General features: G+C 43.2%; 2 protein-coding genes across 2 annotated transcripts in view; both read left to right on the top strand.

Annotated features, from left to right (window-relative positions):
* capn15 (calpain 15) overlaps nucleotides 1-7,908 on the top strand; it is a 41,818-nt gene extending 33,910 nt beyond the window's left edge. The window contains exons 8-12 of the mRNA XM_028568050.1: nucleotides 1,692-1,853; nucleotides 1,966-2,201; nucleotides 2,357-2,526; nucleotides 4,234-4,412; nucleotides 6,209-7,908. Coding sequence (XP_028423851.1) covers nucleotides 1,692-1,853; nucleotides 1,966-2,201; nucleotides 2,357-2,526; nucleotides 4,234-4,412; nucleotides 6,209-6,386 — 925 coding nt within the window. The 3' untranslated portion in view covers nucleotides 6,387-7,908. The remainder of the gene's footprint in view (nucleotides 1-1,691; nucleotides 1,854-1,965; nucleotides 2,202-2,356; nucleotides 2,527-4,233; nucleotides 4,413-6,208) is intronic.
* Nucleotides 7,909-10,501: 2,593 nt separating this feature from the next.
* Nucleotides 10,502-20,728, top strand: mss51 (MSS51 mitochondrial translational activator). The gene is made up of 7 exons (XM_028567720.1): nucleotides 10,502-10,754; nucleotides 12,663-12,840; nucleotides 13,057-13,206; nucleotides 15,405-15,529; nucleotides 15,833-16,396; nucleotides 19,290-19,383; nucleotides 19,950-20,728. The coding sequence occupies exons 2-7, from the start codon at nucleotides 12,683-12,685 to the stop codon at nucleotides 20,170-20,172; spliced, it is 1,314 nt and encodes a 437-aa protein (XP_028423521.1). The 5' UTR covers nucleotides 10,502-10,754; nucleotides 12,663-12,682; the 3' UTR covers nucleotides 20,173-20,728.
* Nucleotides 20,729-21,155: the final 427 nt, after the last annotated feature.

Below are 21,155 nucleotides of genomic sequence, written 5' to 3'. Positions count from 1 at the left end.
CGCAGGTAAGGAATACAAACAACAAAAATCACCAGTTAACTTAATTTAAATTTGCAAGACCAGGCTTAAATGAACTGACAACATAAGTTATACGACTTACAGTTCTCAAGGACGTACACACACGATCTCAACTGGCTAGTTATCCTCGTGTGTCCGTGCTATTCTCCGACATGCACTCTACCAATGCAGCCCTATTTGTGATACCATGGGGGGCCGCCACGGTCAAATCAACATAGAGGAAACACTGACATGACAGTTAATTGTGCCATGATGATAGTTTAGTAATCTCATGCCTTTGTGGATGTTGTATTGACACCAAACTGAGTTTTTGTGTGTCATTGTGCTTCATGCACTGGTTCCCACACCATGGTGTTATTATGGAATTGTGGGTTGCTTTTTTTTGTGTGGTTGCTTTGGTCGCCAAGGATTTGGCATGCAGAGGCTTAGACTTGTAATGGCGCTCAGTGTGTTTTGTCATATTACATTAATCCTGTCATTCATTCACACACCGCATCAAGTATTGACTGGTGTTTTTCTAGCTGTTTTTGTACATGTCTATTTTTTTGGCTAGCAACCTTGTGGAGGTCAGTAAACACTGTTGCCTGTAACAGCTTGATTGAAAAGTCATCTGAAACCCAACAGGGAGTTGTTGCCTGGCTGGGTCTGCCCTAAAACATAACTGAATAACTGAATAACAAATCGGTGTGACCTGCAAACAATAAACATTTTTCTAAGTGTTTATAATTTGTAAATACCATGATTTGACACGACCAAGGAGTTACCTCGTGTACAGGACCGAAAATGTTTTTTCTTACTGTCAGCAAACAATCTGATCAGCGGGCATTGTCACAAAGTCCACCAGGTTAGTAAGTTCACTGAAAGATAAATGATGTGCGTATCAGACTGTTATTCATGTCCCTCGTGTCTAACAAAATAAGAGTCGCAATACGTCCAAGGGGATCGATGTGGCTGTCGTCCAGAACAACTTAAACCTGAAAAATGCGTGCGGCCTAGACCAGAATCCCATCTGTCTTCTGACTGTTTATTGTTTTCTCTGACAGACAAATAATCTCTCAGCAGCTTTGTTTTATAGGACAAACCTACAAGCATGCGCGTGCCTACGCCTGTTGGTCAGCTCGTGGGACAAATATCAAGGCCCTTCTATTGACTCAAGTGGACAAATAGATGATGATGCTGATTATTAATAACATTTCAGATATATTATTTCACTAAAAACTAACTGAATTCTAAGAAACCAAAGATTTTAACAGCAGACATATTTTTTTCTCTAAGTGATCAAAGCCTACTGTAAAGCTTCAGCATGCCCCCCTTTTTTTTTTCCAGATTGTCAAGAAGACAAAAGTAAGATGTAAGAAAGTTGTCAGCGCGAGGTTAGGAAGTGATGAAACAGTGAAAAACAGACGGGGAAAGGGAGGAAGAAAATGTCTCTCGGGGGCTCTGTCTTTGAAGGAGGAGGTCTGACATGTTAGCAAGGTAAATGGTGTTTGTAAGGCAGCACCCTCAGAGGCTATGCTGATATTAAAGAGTTCCTTGCGATGCATACCAATCGACTTAGCTCATGACAGGGGGAGAGCAGCCGGTCAAATTGTTGGAACGCGTCCTTTTCAGGACTTTGGGTTGATGCTATATGCTCAAGAAGGCCCTATCCTCTCATCCATCTCCTCCCACAGGTACTTTGACTCAGTGGACATCTGTAAGATCCACTCAGACTGGCAGGAGGTGAGGCTACAGGGCTGCTTCCCTAGCAAGGCCAGCGGGCCGGTCACCGTCACTGCCCTCACCGTGCTGGAGAGAACAGCATTAGAGTTTGCTCTCTTCCAGGAGGGAAGCAGGTAAATAGGACAGCCCTTCCTCCCCTTCTGTTTTTTTTTTTTTTTTTTTTTTTTTTTTGTTCCATCCTTACCGTTGTTTGCGCTAACCCGTCCATCCCCTCTCCCTCTCCAGGCGGTCGGACACAGCCGACAGCCACCTGCTGGACCTCTGCATCATGGTGTTTCGTGCCTCTTTCGGCAGCGGCAACAAGCTGACTCTGGGCCGCCTGTTGGCCCACAGCAAGCGGGCGGTGAAGAAGTTTGTTGGTTGTGATGTGATGCTGGAGCCGGGGGAGTATGCTGTTGTCTGCTGCGCCTTCAACCACTGGCAGATGAATGTCAGCGGAGCGGAAGGTCCACCCACGCCGGGTAGGTGTACAGATAACTATAATAATAATATGCACAAGCAATGCTTTTGTTGCTTTTTACTGCGTATGAATGTTTACCCAGTTCATCCATACCCGGAACCCTGTTCAGCATACAGCAGTAGGTACTTATATTAAAGCACATTTTTGTCCCTGCAGTCTCCAGTCCGACCAGCGCAGCAGCACGGCGGCCCAGCCAAGACTTCCCCGGCTACATCCTTGCCATCTACAGCTCGCGACAGGTGATGGTGGAGCAAGTGGAGGCGATGGCCACCACGCTGGCCGACGCCATCATCCTCCTCACGGAAAACAAAGGCGAACGACACGAGGTGAGACCATAGACTGTATATAAGAATGGACCAACAGATCCTGTTGCTCTGGACGGAGACCATTGAAGGATATTAGAAGCACTTTTCCGGTGATCTCTTGCTTTACTGCGCAGCCTCCAACTGACAGAGACAACGTAAATGTGACGTGAGCAACGTGTCTGAAAGTTGTAAGTCTTCTGGTAGCTGTACCAAGAGAAATCTCAATCATTCCCAATCTTGCAGAGACGGAGAGCCTAGGTATATGTAAGGAGATAACATAGATACAGGCTAAGTATTGCTAACTAAAATGCTAGTTAACATTAGTAATTAAACCTAAACTGCTAATGTAAGTCAAAACTGCCTGCAAGCTTCTCCTGTACTAATTCTCTAATAGAGGTAATTCCTCTACTGTGTAACTAATCGTTAGCTTATTTTTACAAAAACGTCTGCTATGGAGCCATAACGTGAGGTACAAGGTAATGGAGCCTTTTATACATTGTCGTGTTTCTTTAGAAATAAACAATGGACAAATAATCTTTAAACGCTTCAGATGTAAAGTTATTTGCTGTCAAAGTGACGTCAAAATGAATGGCAGTCAGTGGAATGCTAACGAGAGGTGATGTTGTTGTAGCATCAAAATGGCTCCATAGGAGGTTCGAGTTCTGAAGCGAAGCTTACCCCCTTGGGTGAGACACATGTATACACTCGCTCAAATAGAGAAGTAAACACTCGCTCAAATAGAGAATAAGCACACTTGTCTCTGGCCCCTGTCTCCTTGTCTCACACACACACATCACACACACACACACATCACACACACACACACACACACACACACACTGTTTGAGTATAATGCTTGTAAAGCCAGTGAATGCTTGCACTCCATAAGCCACTTTGAGATAACACTTTAGATTTTCTTAGCAGAGTCCCAAATCCTATTCTGCCTTTACCTGTGCAAGTATGTGTGCATCTCTCCCACACACACACACACACACACACACACAGCCGCTCACACCCAAGGTAGCAAATTATTCTGGCTCTCCTGAACAGCGCTTTACTGAAAGTGCTGTCACATTGGCTGGTATTTTAGAGAATGACAGAGCTTTTTAAACACTTGAGATCATCTTTGTTAAATCATTCACCGCTCGCGGTAGGTGGGCCAAGCACTCGGGAGTGCATGGCAGCCACTAAACGAACACTAGTGTTTTAACAATATGGTTAAAAAAATTTTTTTTTGGGTGGGGGAGATTTGTGCAGTAATTTGAGCTGTCATGAAACAAGTGATTTGTATTATGAGCACATACATGTGTTGCTGACAGCTATGTCTGAGGTGCAGTGGAATTACTGGATTATGTTACTGGATCATTGGACAGCAGCTAAACGACTAAATGGCTAAAGCAGTTTAGCTGCACTTGTATTCATTTTGTTATAATTACAGGCCCCTAAAGAGAGATCAGCAGCCCCTGCATGAGAGATGAATGTCATCTCGCCTTCAGGAGGAGTTGCTATTGTGAATGCAGTATTAAAAGCATTATATTATATATGCACTATAGGGATGCACCTTTCCAATGCAACTACATAATAGTTGGACAGTAGAATATTTTTCAGCCATCGGTCCATCAAAAGACCAAGGCGCTTTTTTTGCTGATAGAAGCCTCAGTAGCTCAGGAGATATATGTAAAAACATCTTCCCTGCTCACATTTCCGTGTTTCCCTGTGTGCTCTTAGGGCCGCGAGGGCATGACGTGCTACTACCTGACCCATGGCTGGGCGGGGCTCATCGTGGTGGTGGAGAACCGCCATCCCAAATACTACCTCCACGTCTCCTGTGACTGCACTGACAGCTTCAATGTGGTGTCGACGCGCGGCAGCCTCAAGACCATCGACAGCGTACCGCCTTTGCACAGGTACACACACACACACACACACACACACACACACACACACACACACACACACACACACACACACACACACACACACACACACACACACACACACACACACACACACACACACACACACACACACACACACACACATCTTATTCTCTCTCTCTTTTCCTCACATACACACAACTCTGAAAGTCTTTTTTTCATCAAGCTATATTTCACCTTGAAAGAAAAACTAAGTAGATTGCAAGTGATGAGATTAAATGCTTTGGAAACATTTGGTACAGGTGCAGCAAACATCCACCCACTTAGACGATTATATCTGTACACACATACACACTTCTATAAACGTCAGTGATCCCAGAGGATTAGCGCTCCGTATTTCATTATAATCTAATTTAGGCTGGTCTCAGCACTGTTATAACTGCCTTTGTTTTCTGTCAGTCCCCATTGTTATTTGCCCATTAAAGCCAATAATTTAAAGACCTGAAGAATATTGCATGCTCAGTGCTCATAGACACCTATGAAATGCAGCACGGTGGAGATGTTCACACACCATTAGGTTTATCTGAAGTTAGGGTTTTTTTGGACATCTACTGTGTGAATGTTTCACTCGCACAGACACATTACAGCACACATTATTGTCAATTTACGACCTTATCACCTCGAAGTTATGTCCCACATAATGGCAAACTGTAAAATGTCTAACAAGAATATTGTCAGTTCTCTTGATAAAAAAAAAAAACCAATCTGCTGCAATATCGCAGTCTTATTTTCTGACGTTCTTACTCACCTGCTGTTATACAATGAGTTTATAGGCGCACGCATTTTGCAGGTAGGTAATGGTATTCAGGATTCTCTCTGGGGTGTACTTTCTGTCGCCATATTACCTCATCTTGTTCTCTAAATAGACTGAATCCAACAAACAAATTGCTCTAGAATGCTGACAAAGCAACATGTCTTCCTCCAGTCCTAGCTCTAACTTTGCTGACTAGCTAACAAGCAGTTCCAATACCAGTGGCATACTGAGGGACTGTATAATAAGTATTAGCCAGAAGGGGGGAAAAAAGGAGGCAGAAGGAGGGATGTCTGACTTTTTTGGTAGATTTTTTTTCTAATCCCAGAGTTTATTTTTCTTCCCTTGTGAGATTTATTATATATAAAAAAAAAGATAGTTACATCAAAAAGATCTAGACTAAATTCATATTTATTTTGATCATTTTGGAATATGAAGTGGGGAACAACATTTGATGGGCTCCAGTCCATCAGCAGCCTGTTCCTGGTTCACTCTTTAGATAACTGTAATAACCATTGCTTTAGCAGCTCTTTATTCAAAATTTGAGAGTAGCTGTATTTTCACCATGTCCCTATGTTTGCCATAAATATATTATTTTGAGATATTAATGCAGGGTATTGCAGTTTTGGAAGATTTTATTATAATTTAACCCATGTGTTGACTTCGGGTCACATTGATGCGTTTTCAATTTTTGTTTTATATCAGAAAATATGGGACGTAGAAAATGTTTAGAAGAAAAATTTAACAATTAAAACGTTGGAAAAAAAGTTTTTTTTCAAGGTTGATGGGAAGACAACACAAGGGTTAAGCTGGGGAGGGCCTTGCTTTCTCAGTCATTTTCATACAGTCCCTTACTTCTCTTCACCATACACAATGCACAACAGAAAAAGACCATACTTGTATTCAGAATGAGTGTGCGTTATCTGCCTTAACTGAAGCTAGAAAGGACTTGAACTAGAACCTCTCCATGTTTGTTTGTTTTTTTCCCCCCAACACTCTCTGTCTCCCTCTGCAGGCAGGTGCTGGTGGTGCTTTCACAGCTGGAAGGAAATGCCGGTTTCTCCATCACCCACCGCCTGGCTCACCGCAAGGCAGCCCAAGCCTCCCTGGGAGACTGGACCCCCACCAAGGCCACCCACTGCCCCCAGCTCACTGCGGACATTGACGGCCTGCACCGGCCCAGGCCGCTATGACCACCGCCCACTATCTCACATACACACACAGACTGTTATCCAGTGAACTGTCAGACGACTGGAAAACCAGGCAAGGGAGGGCGAGTGGTGTGTGCAGCCCTAAAACGTGGAGAAAGATGTGTATTTGTGTGTCTTTTTTTTTTTTTTAGATGAACACACCTGAATGTAAAGCATAAATAAGCAGCATTCATGTGCTGTCCTACTAATGCTCCATAAATGCTTTCATCCGGCTCTTACGAGCTCTCTTCCTTGCCAAGTGGATGTGCCATGTCAGGATGAAATGAGGGAAGCGGGCCATGCGGAATGACCTGGACTTACTCACAAAACAATGTTTCGCCCGGACAACGAACATGATCCTGCTTAAAATTCTGGACGTTTTTGGTACGAGCGCTGTACGTGGAACGGATGTCATCTCTTGGAGACGACCCTGCTTTCTTCACAGAAGTCAGGGTGGAGTGCCCTAACTACTGAGCCATTTTCCAGCCCACAAACTTTGAGCCAATCACCCACAGCGATCAGACATTTACCCCTACGTCGTCCACAAGGACAGCTCACAAAGCAGGAGACTTTGGGGGGAAGGGGGGGAATCTCGCCCAGCCCATAGTACGGTACTTCATGAGCCAACACAATAATCTAGTTTTAGTCATACATGTTTTGTTTTTTTTATTCAATACTATACACGTTGGTCTTACTTGTGTTATACACGGTCTTTGTTGCCGTCTTGTCCATATTTGTGTTTTTGAGGTCGTAGAAAAAGCCATCATTCATACAGTGCTGTCTGTCTCCATCCTCACCGCAGTGCTGTGTAGGGCTCTCTCTAACTCAGGACCAAACCTGTGATTTGTAGGGTAAGCTGGGGTCAAGCAAAAACCTCGAGCTGATGTTGTGGCAGGTGTACGGTGCCCAGATAGCTGGTTTATCGTCTTTCTGTAAGCACTTCACGAGCCAAGCTGTGGTGCAGAGGGGAGTGTTGTGATTGGGAGGTTTTATCTTGTGAAATACTGACACGTGATAGAATTCCTTCCCAAGTGTTTCGACAGACTAACATCCAATTTTGGCTTTTTCCCTACAGAGAAGCCACTGTACCTCTTTTATTCCTTCCTCTTACTTAAATTCTTTTTTCTTTTTTTTTTTTTTTTTTAACTCCGTCTCAGTTTGGGGTCTAACCGCTGGAGGCGAGTCATTCTATGACCAGCTTTGTAGCTCGGGCATGCTTGCTGTTCTCATCCAATTCAGCGGTCACTTTATTTCTTCACACTTGGGGAGCGACTCCCCATTTTTAGACGCTGAATGCTGCTTCTTGCACTCTTGGATTGTGACACCCCAAAAGTTGTGTCTGATCTTTTTAGTTTTTTTTTGGGGTTGGGGGCATATCGCTTTTAATCAGACTTGAAAGGAGAGACAGAGAGAGAGGGGGAAAGACACGCAAGAAACCACCGCAGGTCAGATTCGAACCCTGGGCCTCTGCGTCAAGGAACAAACCTCGTCATATGGCCGCGCGCTCTACCAACTGAGCTACCTGGGCACCCGTGTCTAATCTTTTTTTTTTTTTTTTTTTTTTTTTTTTTTTTTTTTTTGGTACTAAAGATCAGTGTCTGTTTGTCACACGTTGCCAGTATTTTTGATTTACACTTGAGTGTACTTAGGGAGTACCGGAGGAGCTAGTTGATGTTTGAACAGACAGTCTGCCAAAGGAGCTGCCGAGTTTACTTTGGGAGGTCAGGGACCATTTTTGTTTGCTTGGGTGCAGCGCGAGCATCTGGGCCATCCTCCCACAAGAATACACCGAGCGCATATTAGCGACAGCACAGAGTCCTTTTGTAATAACAGATGACAATTTTGTCAGTCTGCGTGCACACATAACAAGAGGGAGAGAGGGGACCCCCGAGACATGTTGTGACACAGAAAATAGTTTAGTTTTGTCTCCGTCGTTTCAAAGCACGGGTTGCCTACAGCAGTTTTACGTAGGTTCCCTTTTAGGGCCCCACCCGCCACTTGATCGTTCCAGTTCCTTCAGTGTCAAAGCCATTGCTCCTGTTTTCACTAAGGACCTTTCAGTCCTCACCATGGCAACATAGGTGTTTTATCAGAGGGAGGGGGGAAAACTAACGCGGTACTATAGTAATGGGATGGAGTGGGGGACTTTTTATTTTTTTTTTTCCCCGAGTCAAAGTGGATGTCTTACTATTGTGTAGTGGAATGGAGAAAAACTTGAAAGCTTATGAGCAAAATCGCCGGAGCACTCTTACAATGAATGATTGCTTGGTAGAAATGAATGCTGCTTTTGGTTTTGAGTCTAAGCATTAAAGTTCCCACATGACTTGATTCAGTTCAGGTCTAGAGCTCAGTGCCCTTGAGTTGGAAGGGTGCTGAAACACGCATCATCTCATGAGCCCGTGTCCCTATTTGTTGGTAGCGTTGATGGTAAATGGCAGCACCGTGTCCCGTACGCTCGCAGTCTTACTTAACTGCACAACCACGACTGGAAGGCTGTACTTCGACGACGTCTTCGGGACAGCTCGTAAAGAAAAACCACTACAGCACAGTAACGTTTTCCATAAAGAAACCTGGAGCTGAAGTAGCTGTAAATATGTTTTCCAAAGAAACAAAATGTGTAATGATGACCACTTTGAGATGTCTGTCTGTCTGTGTGTGTGTGTGTGTGTGTGTGTGTGTGTGTGTTAGTGTGTGTCTGTAGTCACAGCCAAGCAGCTGTGACCTTTTTTAATTTATTTGTATAAGTGATTTGCAGGCCTGTTGTCAATTGAATATTGCTCAGTACTGGATCGATGTATGACAGATAAAGGAATGTGATAATTGTATGGCTTTAGTTTTGAGCCCAGAGGGATTAGCGTGACTAAAAATGAACCCTGCACTGAAACACCTGCAATGACAAGGCACCTCAAAATTCAGTGTCAACGCTGGATCACTTTACATGAACATGAGATTTTAATTCATTTTTAATATTATCTTTTTTTTTTATTACACTGTTTTTTTTTTTTGGTCATAATTGTCATTTTGGCTCTTGCTGGTGTCCTATGAACCTACTCCTCTTCTGTGAAGTTGTGGTGGTGACTCTTCTGTGTGTCAGGTGCGCCCCCTGCTGCTGAAGAGGCTGCAGCCAGAGATCAGCTGGTCGTTTACAGACCGGCCAACACAACGCCTTTTCTCTCCTCTCCTCTGTCCTGGTTCCCTCCTTGTAAATTGTACAGACTGCAAACTTAAGCCACATATAAAATAGAAAACGGGTGGGGGTGGGGTGGGAGCTGGGGATAATCAACTGACCCTTTTAAACTTGTAAAAAAAAAAAGTATGATAGAAGTAACTAAAGAAAAAGAAACCTAATGCTGAAAAAAATGGAACTCTGATGAATGTGATATATATATATTTTATTGATCTTTTTCTGGGAGGGGGATATGAGTATATGTGTACAAACATGTATGTTTAATTGTCAATCTCAGGTTCCGATGGACCAAATAAATTTTTTTAAATGAAGGCAACTTTTGTTATTATTGCGAACACAGTGTGTTTCCATGTACTACACGGTAACAAAGGCTTTTGGAGTTTGTGACTCACGGAAACTGACAGAATTACGTCAGAGCAGATGTTTTTTTTCATTGGTTTCCTGCTCAGGCTTTTGTTTTTGATGAATAATAAGAGCAAGTCCAAGCTTTCAAGCTACAAATATTAAGTAAGAAAAGCAATGTATTTACAAGAATAACATATTTACATATCAAAAATGTTTTTCACTTACATGTACACTTGTTTAACTACACTATTATTGATTCCAGAAATCCACTTTCTGATGTGTTTGTTATCATTGGTTCCTATCATTGGCTCTTCATTATTTCCTGCCCTGTGATGTGCCTCTTCTCATCTCTGAACTCCAGCAGATTGAGTGTTTTTTTTTTTTTTAAGAATATTTTTGGTGGAATATCCCACTGGTATCTTGTGTGTTCTCCCTGTTTCTGTCTCCACCTCTTCTCCAAAAAACAAACAACTTCCACCCCACCCTTTTTATTTATTTTAATGTCCTGCTTTCCACTCCTCTCTTCTTTGGCCCTCATCTTCCTCCAAGGCACACTCCCTCCCTAACCCATCCAAGTCCCTCTCCCACTCAGTAGGGGGTACTGAGCGGGAGACCACCCCTAAACCCCTCAGATGCCAGAAGCACTCCATAGTCCCCAACCCTCCCCTGGCTACTTCCCCTACGTTGGCTCTGTGGTGGTAACTTTATTACTGACCCCAGCAGAGACGCAGTGAAGGCTCTATGAAGCAGAGGCATCCAGCATAAGGAGCTGTCAATCACTGCTATCAAGAAAACTCCTAGAATCGCCTAGAAGACACTCTGCTCGCCTGGAAACAAAGGTACCGCTACTAAAATATCTGCCTATGTCTTTAGTCATAGCCACCTTACGGCACGGCCAGCCAGGGTGAAAATGTGATAATGCTGTGGCCAGATAGTCAGCCGACAAACTTTGCATGCTTAAAACTTAACACTTTCACGGTCAGATATGTGAGGGGGAGACCAGCAAAAGAAGAAAAAAAGCTGCCCTCTCATGGGAAATCTGTTCATTTCCAACCCTGTGCCTCCCTGGTGCTCTGTAGATATAAAGGAGCTAATTAGATATAGGCCTTTCAATTTTGTCTGTGGACATGATAAGGCTAAATCATTCCCTAGCAACACTTAGTATGAAATTGAAAAGATACAGAGTTCCTCAAAGTAGGAGACTGGAGCAGCGTTGTTGTGAGTGCCTCAGTGTGATAAAGTAAATCATGTGTTGTGCAAGTTAAGGACATGTTTTCTTCTGCGAGCTGCACGGAGTTTGTCATGTTTTCAAGGCCAGGTTGAGCGCTGCTGTACTTAAGAGACAGGTAGATATGTTTAATCATAATAAAACAGAAAGAAACTGTACAGACACCATCCAAACCAAACCGACTTGTACACATACTCTACATGATTTTGAAGTGTTAAATCAGCGCAAAATCTAAAGAAAGACTGAAGGAGCTACAGTATGTGAGGACCACTACAAGATGATCACATTTCTCCCCCCCGTCTTATTTACCAGCGTAAAAATAAATGAATCATGTGACATGCAAATAGGAGGGATTTTTGGGAACAGGGAAGAAGCTTGATGGTGCAGCTCAAAGAACATGCCAGTCTGAGATCTGGGTGATCCTCTTGTCATGAGAGCTTCTGTCGTCAGGGTCATCAAGCCAGAGTGTGTGTGTGTGTTTTAAAGCGCAAAGGTCTGCAGACTACAGTGTGTGTACTTCGCACCCTCAAATCTATGTTGAGAAGAGATGCCTATGCCAGCCTTGAGAACAGGAATGCATACTGTCTGGGTTTATGTATAGTTTCACTGCTGCTCGGCAATAAGCTCATATACCTTTTGAAAAAGTCGTACAGCATCTTACTTTGTATATAAAACTGTGTATTTCTTTTAAAATGTTATCATTGGTGCTGAACTAGCTTTTTTTGTGGGTCCTGGCAGCAGTGATGCATTATGAAAAGGAGCATTAAAACAGCAGTGAAAATCTGTGTTGTGTCCGTGCAGAGTGCTACTTGGTTGTCAGGGCGCATAGAACGAATACCTCTGTGAGCTAGGGGCTGTATGTCCTTCCACCAGAGTCCACATTTACACCCATACTTCTCATTTGTCATTGTGACCTGACTGGTGGGGGGGGGGGTTCCTGTGTCCCTCACATCCTACAGATTCTGCTTTGTGTCTGTCAGTAAACACAGCACACAAACACATGGATTTGATGTTTTAGAATGCTACGTTGATGTGGTTTCAGGTAGCTGTGAGAAACACGATCCAGATCCTGTTTAAGTGACAGATCCATGAGTTCAAAGGCTTATCAGACACTAAAACACCGCATAGCATTTTATAATACTCTGTGACAGGATTTAACAACTCTAGAAAGTTATCACAACCGCAGTTATTTGTAGCTTTTGTTGTGATGATCACGAGGTAAACTGTAAAAACATGGTTTGTGTTGCAAATTAATGTCGAGTTGTCGTCCTGCAAAAGTTGAGCTGTAGGTTCTACTTCTTTTATTTTTTTAAGGCTTTGACCACATACCAGCATCAATAATGTCACAGTGTCCTGGATGCACCTCTGCATCACATTAAAACACAGGTAAAGTCAGACAGAGAAAAACAAGATTTTCAGGGGGGGTTTAGTTACTCTTTAAATGTCTGAAATGCACCAACCATTAATCAATATAGGCAATACAGTACAATAAATAACTATGTGTTCCTTCCTCTCTTAGTGGAAATTGAAGGCCACAACATGGCGTCCCAGATCCCAGCGCTCCAACAGCCCGACACTCCAAGGACTGACAGCGTCTTTTCTGTTCTGTCTGGCTTTTACTCACTGGACTCCAATGTTCCTGGGCTCTCTAAGGTGATTCTCAACAAGCTCAACATGAAGGATTACGGCGAATACAGGTAAAAACTGCTGGTACTAACTAAGAACTGATGAGTTGTAAGCTCAGCTGTCTTGCTCATTTTCTGTTTGATTGTCACGCAATGTAGTGTTTGATTTTATATGGCATACTGTATGGGCTGTTAGTTGCACTTCCTCTAGGCTATTTTTCACTCAAATTCCACTAAATTTATGAACATGTCTCGTGCTTGGCAAATAAATTGTCTGATTCTAACCAGGGCTGCCGTTGAGGGAAAGGCTAAAGGAATCTCGTTCCGCAATTACAAGGAGATGTTCAAGAGGATGGAGGAGACCTTTGAGTTCTGCACCAGCTGCAACAAACTCCCAGCGCATCTCACCGACGGTCAGACCCTGAAACGCTGCGTGAAGTGAGTGGCCTTAACACGGATTAACATTAATCATTGTTGACAATCAGACTATTTTAAGGTAACTGAAACCTACACCGTTCTCAGTTCGGCTCCATCATCACCCAGTTGAGATGTGGTTTCGACATTGATGTATGAAGCATTACCAGTTGCCGTTGCATCAGCTACCGAATGATAGGCCACCAAGTTGGGACAGCTCAGAGGACAATGGCAAATATAGCTAAGCCATCTGATTATGTTTAATCTGCAGCTTATTAAGAGCAGCTTAATGCGGTTCACAACATCACACAGTGTACTGAGAATAAACAGCGGAGTACTGTATGCTGCCTCGTGGCTTTTGTGCCTCATTTTTCTTTTTTCTGTCGCTCTCTTTTTCCTACTGATTGACACACACATTCACACACTGCATGTGTTTTCCCTTGAAATTCTCAGCTGCCACTGCCTCTCTCTGGGAAGTTATGTGTAGCAGCAGATAAAAAACCTAACGACTGAAAGTAAAACCCTCAAGACCTTTGACATCTGAGAATTAGGCTACCACCAATAGTCCAACAAAGTGCATTCCTTTTCATTCTCATTCTGATTCACATTTATCTATGTATTACTCTTACGCTTAAGCATCTCCGCAGAAGTGTGTACCTTTCAATGGCACCTGTGTTTTCTCACCTTGCTTTGTTTCACTTTGTAAGCCTCCTCTGGATGATCAGTACGCCCAAAGTGTACTATGACAGAACACGTAGGCTGATAAATGATTTTATGTAAATGTGTGTGCCCCGAAAGGCTGCAAATGACTGCAAGGTAAAGTAATATAGACTCCCAAAGCACCAACTGGCACTGGCTGTCAGACCTCTAATCCAACACATTAACTCGCCACTTAAACTGTGTGACAACACTAAAGCCCACATCCGTACTAAGAAGTTGTATAATCAGTAACAAATTCCAGCCTCTACCTACGGTGGCTGTTTTTGCCAGCTGTTGAAATTGAATTTGAAACGTCCATCTTCTTTCATTTGTTTGCAATTTGAGCTGCGAAGAAAGCCCTTACCGATCTCTTACAATGAGGAACTTGGAATAACCCCAACACAAACTACATTTGAGGCTGATGGGAATGTCATTAGTTTTCCAGATATTTGCTCATGAACCAAACTATAGGGCAAACCAAAATCTTGACCCTTATGGTGGCGCTAGATGAAAGGTCAGAGGATCACCAAAGTCATCCTAATTTATTCTCTGGGAACATGAATATATGTAGCAACTTTCATGCCCTTGCAATGGTTTCAGTCTAAACCATGGTGGACTGACTGACCGACCAACCAATAGACAGACCAAAATTACCATCTCTAAAGTCATGCTACAAACATGGCTAAAAACATACAACAATATTTTGGGGATATAAAGTTGATATATAAACTTTTCAATTAAAGTGCTTCTGTTTGTTTAACTTGTTTAAAGCTATAGTGTGCAACTATTTTATATTAAAGGTGCCATAGGTAGGATTAGCCAACATTTTTTAACATCAACAACGTCTCAGTCCCTCCTCGCTTTCTGCTAAAGCCCAAAACGGTCTCCTGTGCCCCTCCCCCCACAAGCGAGAATGAATGTGTGTGGATGAGCAGTGATTGACAGGCAGTTAGACTGCCCCTCTGGCCCTGATTGGTGCATCTGAACAGGGAGCGGTGGATTGTTGCAAATCGCACTACAGGCTGTAGGTGGTGCCAGAGGAGCCGGATTTCTTTTTTTATTACCTGCTTCATGTAGTTCTATTGGAACATAGGGTCAGTTTCAGCAAATATGACAGAAAGTTAGTTTTATAAGTCTTACCTACTGCACCTTTAATGAACACCCGTTAAATTCAAGCCATTGCCAAATGAGTTGGTAGAAAGCTAATTAAGCCTATCAGCTCTGCAAAACTCTCTCAGTATTTCTCCGTATGGTTATGTTTACAAAATGATGTAGTCCCGCGATCATGTTTTTAATCCTCCGTGTCCTCCTTGATTTGACGTGTTAAGCGCTACTAGCAACTGCGTGGAGGAGGGGTGGTGTCATGTGGATGCGCCGACAGTGTTGTTGTCATTACTTAGAATTCCTCATGGGTGCGACAGAAACTAAACACTATAGCTTTAACTTGTATGCCTTGCATCCTTTCCTTACGTTTCATTTCCCTGCTTTGCTTTTCCTCCCCCCCCCCAATCTTTCTTTCACAGGTGCTTGAATGTGTACTACTGCACCAAAGACTGTCAGAGAAAGGACTGGCCTCAGCATAAAAAGGTCTGCAAACTGCTGCGCCTGGTGGCCATTGACAGACTAGTGGAGTGGCTGATGTTCACTGGTGAGAAATAAAAAAAGGGGGTGCTGTTGAAATGGAAACGCCTCATCATCATTAATGAGATGGCATATTTTAAAGATGAGCTGCTAAAATGAAATGCCTCCGAGAGACAAAAACTGACAGAAAGTCACAGTGCAATAGTGGTGCGCTTTTGAAATTTTAATTAAAGTTCCTCAGCCTTTGGATCTCTCTGATTGCTTTTCAAACACCACGTAAACTTGCCACACTCTATTTGACTCGACTCTAATCTGTGTCCTCAGTTTTGTGTCACATATGTCCATCATAAATGTTCTGCCACCCGCGCAGGAGATCTCCCGTTCCCCACTGAGAAGTGGTCTAAGTCAGCTGCTGAGGTGAAGAACTGGGACGACTGGCTTCTCATGCAGGGTGACCTCACGCCACGTCTGGACGCCATCTTGTCTGGTGCCAACATGACAACCCTTTGGAAGAACGCCAGCAGGCCAAGACCATGTGACTCTGACCTGCAACAGTCTTTATGGCGGATTCAGAGCGAGTTCCTCTCTCGAATTCTCACAGTTGGGATGGCCATACAACACTTTGGCCTTGACCCGCACGCTACACCGCTAACTATTCACATAGCAGGCGCATCTCACAATGAGACCATGGGAGCCAGACTGACAGACTATGATGAGCTGAACAAAATGTTCCCTGGACACCAGGGCATCGAGATAGTCATGGTGGGACCAGAGGTGGTGGACGGCCCCATCGCGAGGCCTCCTCTGAGGGCGTTTGGCCCCAGGCAGAAGGTCTACATTAGCGCCTACAAGGGCCTCTACCACCAATTTTGGGAGGAACTGGTGGAGAAAGAGGAAGCAGCCAAGCCAGATCTGGTGGTTGGATTTCATCCTGGTATGTACATCCAGCAACTTGTCAAACATGAACAAACAGAAAGTAAGAAATGTGATTGTACAGCCACTTAAATCTTAAGACAGGTCTGGTTCAAAGGAGACTTTTACCTCAAATGCTTTAAAATCAAACAGTAAAAAGCATAATGATTGCTGCGCCTATAAATAGAAACTGCTAAGCTTAAGTGGTCAGTTGTCTCGGAGAACCAGTGACTTGTCTCCCTTTATGCTCATTTGACAATTACCTCTTTCAAAGAGCAGAGCAAGCAGGAGACTTGTAACTCACTAGATCTGGCCTATTCATTAGCGCCAGGCTTTTATTGGGGCTTTGGGTGATTAATGGGAGCAGCTGGGAAAGAGTTTGGCTTCTGATTGCTGTACTCAGCATAATGCCGGTAAGCTGCCCTTTTTAAGGTCCCCTTGGATTCACTCTGACGAACATTGCAAGCCCCAGTTGTGTGCAAAATAGGTCTTCGATCTTAAACAATCTCACTATTTTCAGTGAACCATTTTCTAAATTATTGATATTGTTAATACAATGCAAAAGGCAACTGCAACTTTTTCTCCACTTCACGACAAACAAACTTCATTTTAGACTGAAAGACATCCGCCGTCCACTCTCACAGACAAGCACCTCATTAAAGTGTTACTATAACCCTAAACCTCCTAAGCTCTTGCACCAAATCTGTTGTCTGACCCTTTATTGCTGCAGAGCAGCAGTAAAGCCCCGACCCAACTGCACCCATAACCCCTGGCTCAGTTATCACTGCAGGCACCAGGGGAGCTAAATATACAGGAATCAGTCATCCTGCGAGTAAACTGCCTGAGTGCCTGGCTGTGTTTCATACCGCAAAGCTGGCAGAGCACTGCATTATGACACTGTTTAAGTGATAGGGGAGCAGACAGCGTGACGGAAGGAATAAAAAGGGAGGTGCGTGTGAAAGTCACAAAGAGAATGACAGAGGAAAAGGCTGATAGAAAGCAGTAAAAACAGACTTTGACTTAGAGAATATGCAACTGAGGGTGATGTCAACTGTCAGCTCTCACAAAGGAGATGGATGCTGGCTGAGTAATGTCATCCATACAAAGATAGCCCATTGAGAACAGGCGCCTCCTGATAGCTGGTTGTTATCCATGAAATAAACTGGGTTTTTAATATTTCTAAAGCTTATTTATTCCAAACCAGGAAACAAAGTAAGTCTACTGCCATTACTTAAACTTTTTCCACCATATGGCCAAACATTAACATTAACAGTCAGGCTGCAGCGTATCGTTGCTCCCTTATCTCCTGAAGGTCTAGACACCTAAATGCTTACTCCCTGTTAAATGTTTTATCATGATGAGAAGTGTAACCTCAGGGATGTTTTTATCATGGCATGCATTATTCAAAAATCAAAATCCTCTCTTTCTGCAGTTTGAGTTCCCCGGAAAGATGTGGCAGGCGGTGGATAACATGATACCATCTGTGTGTCGGTGTCTTACAATTCTCTGCCTCTGTGGCATGCTCTGGGCCCCCCAACACACTTACAACCAGTGTACACACACACCAGTAATGTACTAAACAGCTGATGTTTTAATAAATTCATAGCATGCATAGTTCTTCCCCTATGTTGAAATTGAATCCGTGATTATGTCTTTCTCTTGGAGTAACTAATAATGGGAGACTTTATTGATGAGTGCAGTGAAATTCTCTGTTTGCAGCCTGTTTTTGTCTCACTCAAGGACACTTAAGCCGGATGGATTTACAGTATTTGCCGTCATGGTTGCTTGAACCTCAGTCATGTGGATGACGGGTGAACTATTCACCACACCACCCTGCTGCTTAGAAAAAAAAGTACTGATATAAACACGAGTCAGGGGAAAGTGACATCTGTCAGTTAATATGCTGGAGGATTATGAAACCCAACCCAGCATGAATGTAGCCAGACTGCTGCACTGGGTCGTCTCTATGCGAGAATGTCCTACATTTTCAGCTGGTGTGGTTGCAAGGTTGAGTTACAACAAGCTTTCTCCAGTCCAGCTGAATTTTCTAAAACGAGGTCAGCTTGTTTAGAGCAAGGTTTACTTTGTCATATCGACTGATAATTAGGCTGGCTGTCAGTGACACGTCCAGATGGAAATATAGTCTAGCTAACAAGAGAGAAACACGTCCGACTGGAGACCAATCAAGCGTAATCTGTTCGATCTTCACCCTGATAAGACTTGCATGGCGAGAAACAGACAGTGCTTTTTAGTGTCAGTGTCATTCAGCTTGCTTATTCAGGGAGGTAGGGTATGTATATTGCATGAGTGGCTTATTGTAAATGAAAGGCCCTGGAAATATATTTTTCTAATTAGCTATATACTATGGTTGATGTGATCCTATACGAATGCACTATTTTCTGCCAAAGTAAGAGCAGTTATGGTTATCATACATTAAAGATTTTTATTTTTTAGTTGGAAGAAAAAAAAAGGTGATGTCACATACTTTCAGGCACCAATAGGATTTAAAGCGAAAATGATACTGGTTATTTTATCATTAAATTAGTCTTGCATTGTCAGACCCACCTCCACAGCGCTGCGGAGGAGGTTCTGGCGAGTCCACACAGCATTCCGGGATGGGAGAAAAACATGCTCTGGTTTATTGGCATTTCTTTACACCAATCACAATCGGCGGCGCTAAGCCTGATAAGAAAAAATGTTAACCATGGTCCTCATAAATCGGCCGGAGTTTAAAATGCCAACACAACGGAAGCCCAAGGCACTGGATATCTGGCCTAAATAAGTGAAATCCGGCGGAATTTTCGTCGGCAACGGAGCAATCCCGGAAGTGGAATGGCGTGGATATACACTATCATTAAATTAACACACTGGTTCTTCTTCTTTTATGTATCTTACACGTGTGTGTTTTACCACAGGGTTCCATGCTAACCAGGGTCTGGTAGAAGGTTGGCTGCCCACCCTCCTGCTGCTCAGAGATTATACCATCCCTTCCTTCTTCACGATGTACAGGTTAGTCACATTATTGCAACTCTGAAACATACATTTACATTTTAGAGTGAGGCTAATGACATCCAATGCCCTTTGAGCAATAGTAAACATGTTTAGTTCACATTGCTTACCATCTACTATCCAAAATTATAGAACTATTGTTTGTTTACCCACACATCATGTGTGGTCTCCTTACTCCTCACCTACCCGACCTCATCGCCACAATCCTCAGTCTCAGTGCAGTTATTGTTGCCCAGATCACGCAACTCCTTCCACAATTCACACTCCTTCCCTCTGGTGGCAAATACCAGTTTTCTGGCCAAGTTGAAGAAAAGATTTATTTCTTTTGCTGCAGGCGCTCTCAGCAAACTCCCCCTGCAGACTCTTACTTGATGATATAGCAAAGTAATTGATGTTGTTCTCCTTCTCTTCTGTTGATGCTGTTCCTCTGTAATCTCTCAAACTGTTTACTTGTGGGTGGATGTTAAAAGAAGTCTGGGAGGTGTTTAATCTCTCTTCAGTCTCTCATGAGTACTATACAACTTACTTGATTAATTGATTCCTTAGCTATCTCGTTGTCTCCACAGTGAGATGGAGCTCAAGCGCTCACTCCAGATCCTGTTGGAGTTGGAGATGCACATCAGGGACAGTGGACCCAATCCATTCACCTCACAGAAGCCGGAGCAGGTCCAGTCTTGTCCCAACAAAACCCCAGTCTACTGCAACTCTCACTACATCTGTTTCCAGGGACTGCTGCTGCATCAAGAAGACTTAGAGGAGCCCGGGCTAGACAATGAGAGACCCTCATAAGGAAAATCAAAGCCTGTTTGGGGTGCCACAAGTCCTCTCCTTTAATGTGTGGGTTTCAAAATAGGACTTTGGGGACTTCCTGAGGTCTTTGGGGGGCTTCATGCAGCCTTTTAGAGATGGATATTGCTCAGCTATGCAGCCACTTGGCAAATATGGACAGTGAATATGGGGCAGAGAGCATGAAAGCGAAAAAAAAAAAAGACACACCCTCACCGCTGCACTAAACACACTTAATTAATTGGTGAGACAGATTACAGAAAATACTCAAAGCTCATTATGTAGTATGATGGCACCTGAGGGCACCAGCGGGGTACAAATGTTTGTACTTTGTTGGTGCCCCGGAGGTAGCATGGTAGGTGGCTATAAAGGATCATAGGTGTAAATACGTAATGAGACCAAAATGAGTTCAGCCATCATTTTGCGGCCGCCTATAATCCGTTCTGCGGCTAGATGTATTCCCAAATCTCACAATAGCTGCTTGAAATCAGATCATATGCATACTAATGTAACACACAATCTAAAATTACATCTCAATAAAATATACAGTGTCACAGTGCCTGACTTTGTTTTATTTTTAATTTATTTTTGTGATTCTGTTTGTAGCTGTTGTTGGTCTTTAAATGGCGAGTCTGCGTTCTGGATTGTGTGATCACTACAGACAATATAAGTGGAGACTCTATAAGCAATCATGCCTTTTCCCTTTCTCTTTACAATAAAAAAGGCCAAAGCAAGCCAAGAAACATTTGTTTGACAACTGTTTTCAGTTTTATTCTGGGTTGATAACAGTATTACTATAAAATCCAAAAAATAACATGAGCCACAGGCTAAGAAAAAACACGAGATAAGACATTGCCTGATTGTCTGACACAGTCTCAATCTCAACAAAACATTATTACATTATATGCTTCACCTATTGCAGGCCTGATAAGGGATTGTATTGCGAGTCATGGACAAATGCCACAGGATTTCGCCTCTGTGGCAGC

The sequence above is a fragment of the Perca flavescens genome, chromosome 21 (genome assembly GCF_004354835.1).
Source record: "Perca flavescens isolate YP-PL-M2 chromosome 21, PFLA_1.0, whole genome shotgun sequence".
Taxonomy (NCBI): domain Eukaryota; kingdom Metazoa; phylum Chordata; class Actinopteri; order Perciformes; family Percidae; genus Perca; species Perca flavescens.
The sequence above is the reverse complement of the archived record's forward strand: the minus strand, read 5'-3'. Positions and strand labels throughout refer to the sequence as shown.

What these genes read in the sequence shown, in the direction of transcription:
- mss51 (XM_028567720.1), top strand. Translation starts at nt 12,683, where the DNA reads ATGGCGTCCCAGATCCCAGCGCTCCAACAGCCCGACACTCCAAGGACT. An exon ending in ACCCTGAAACGCTGCGTGAA is followed by an intron (nt 13,207 to 15,404) that starts GTGAGTGGCCTT and finishes TTTCTTTCACAG; the next exon opens with GTGCTTGAATGTGTACTACT. An exon ending in TCCTTCTTCACGATGTACAG is followed by an intron (nt 19,384 to 19,949) that starts GTTAGTCACATT and finishes TTGTCTCCACAG; the next exon opens with TGAGATGGAGCTCAAGCGCT.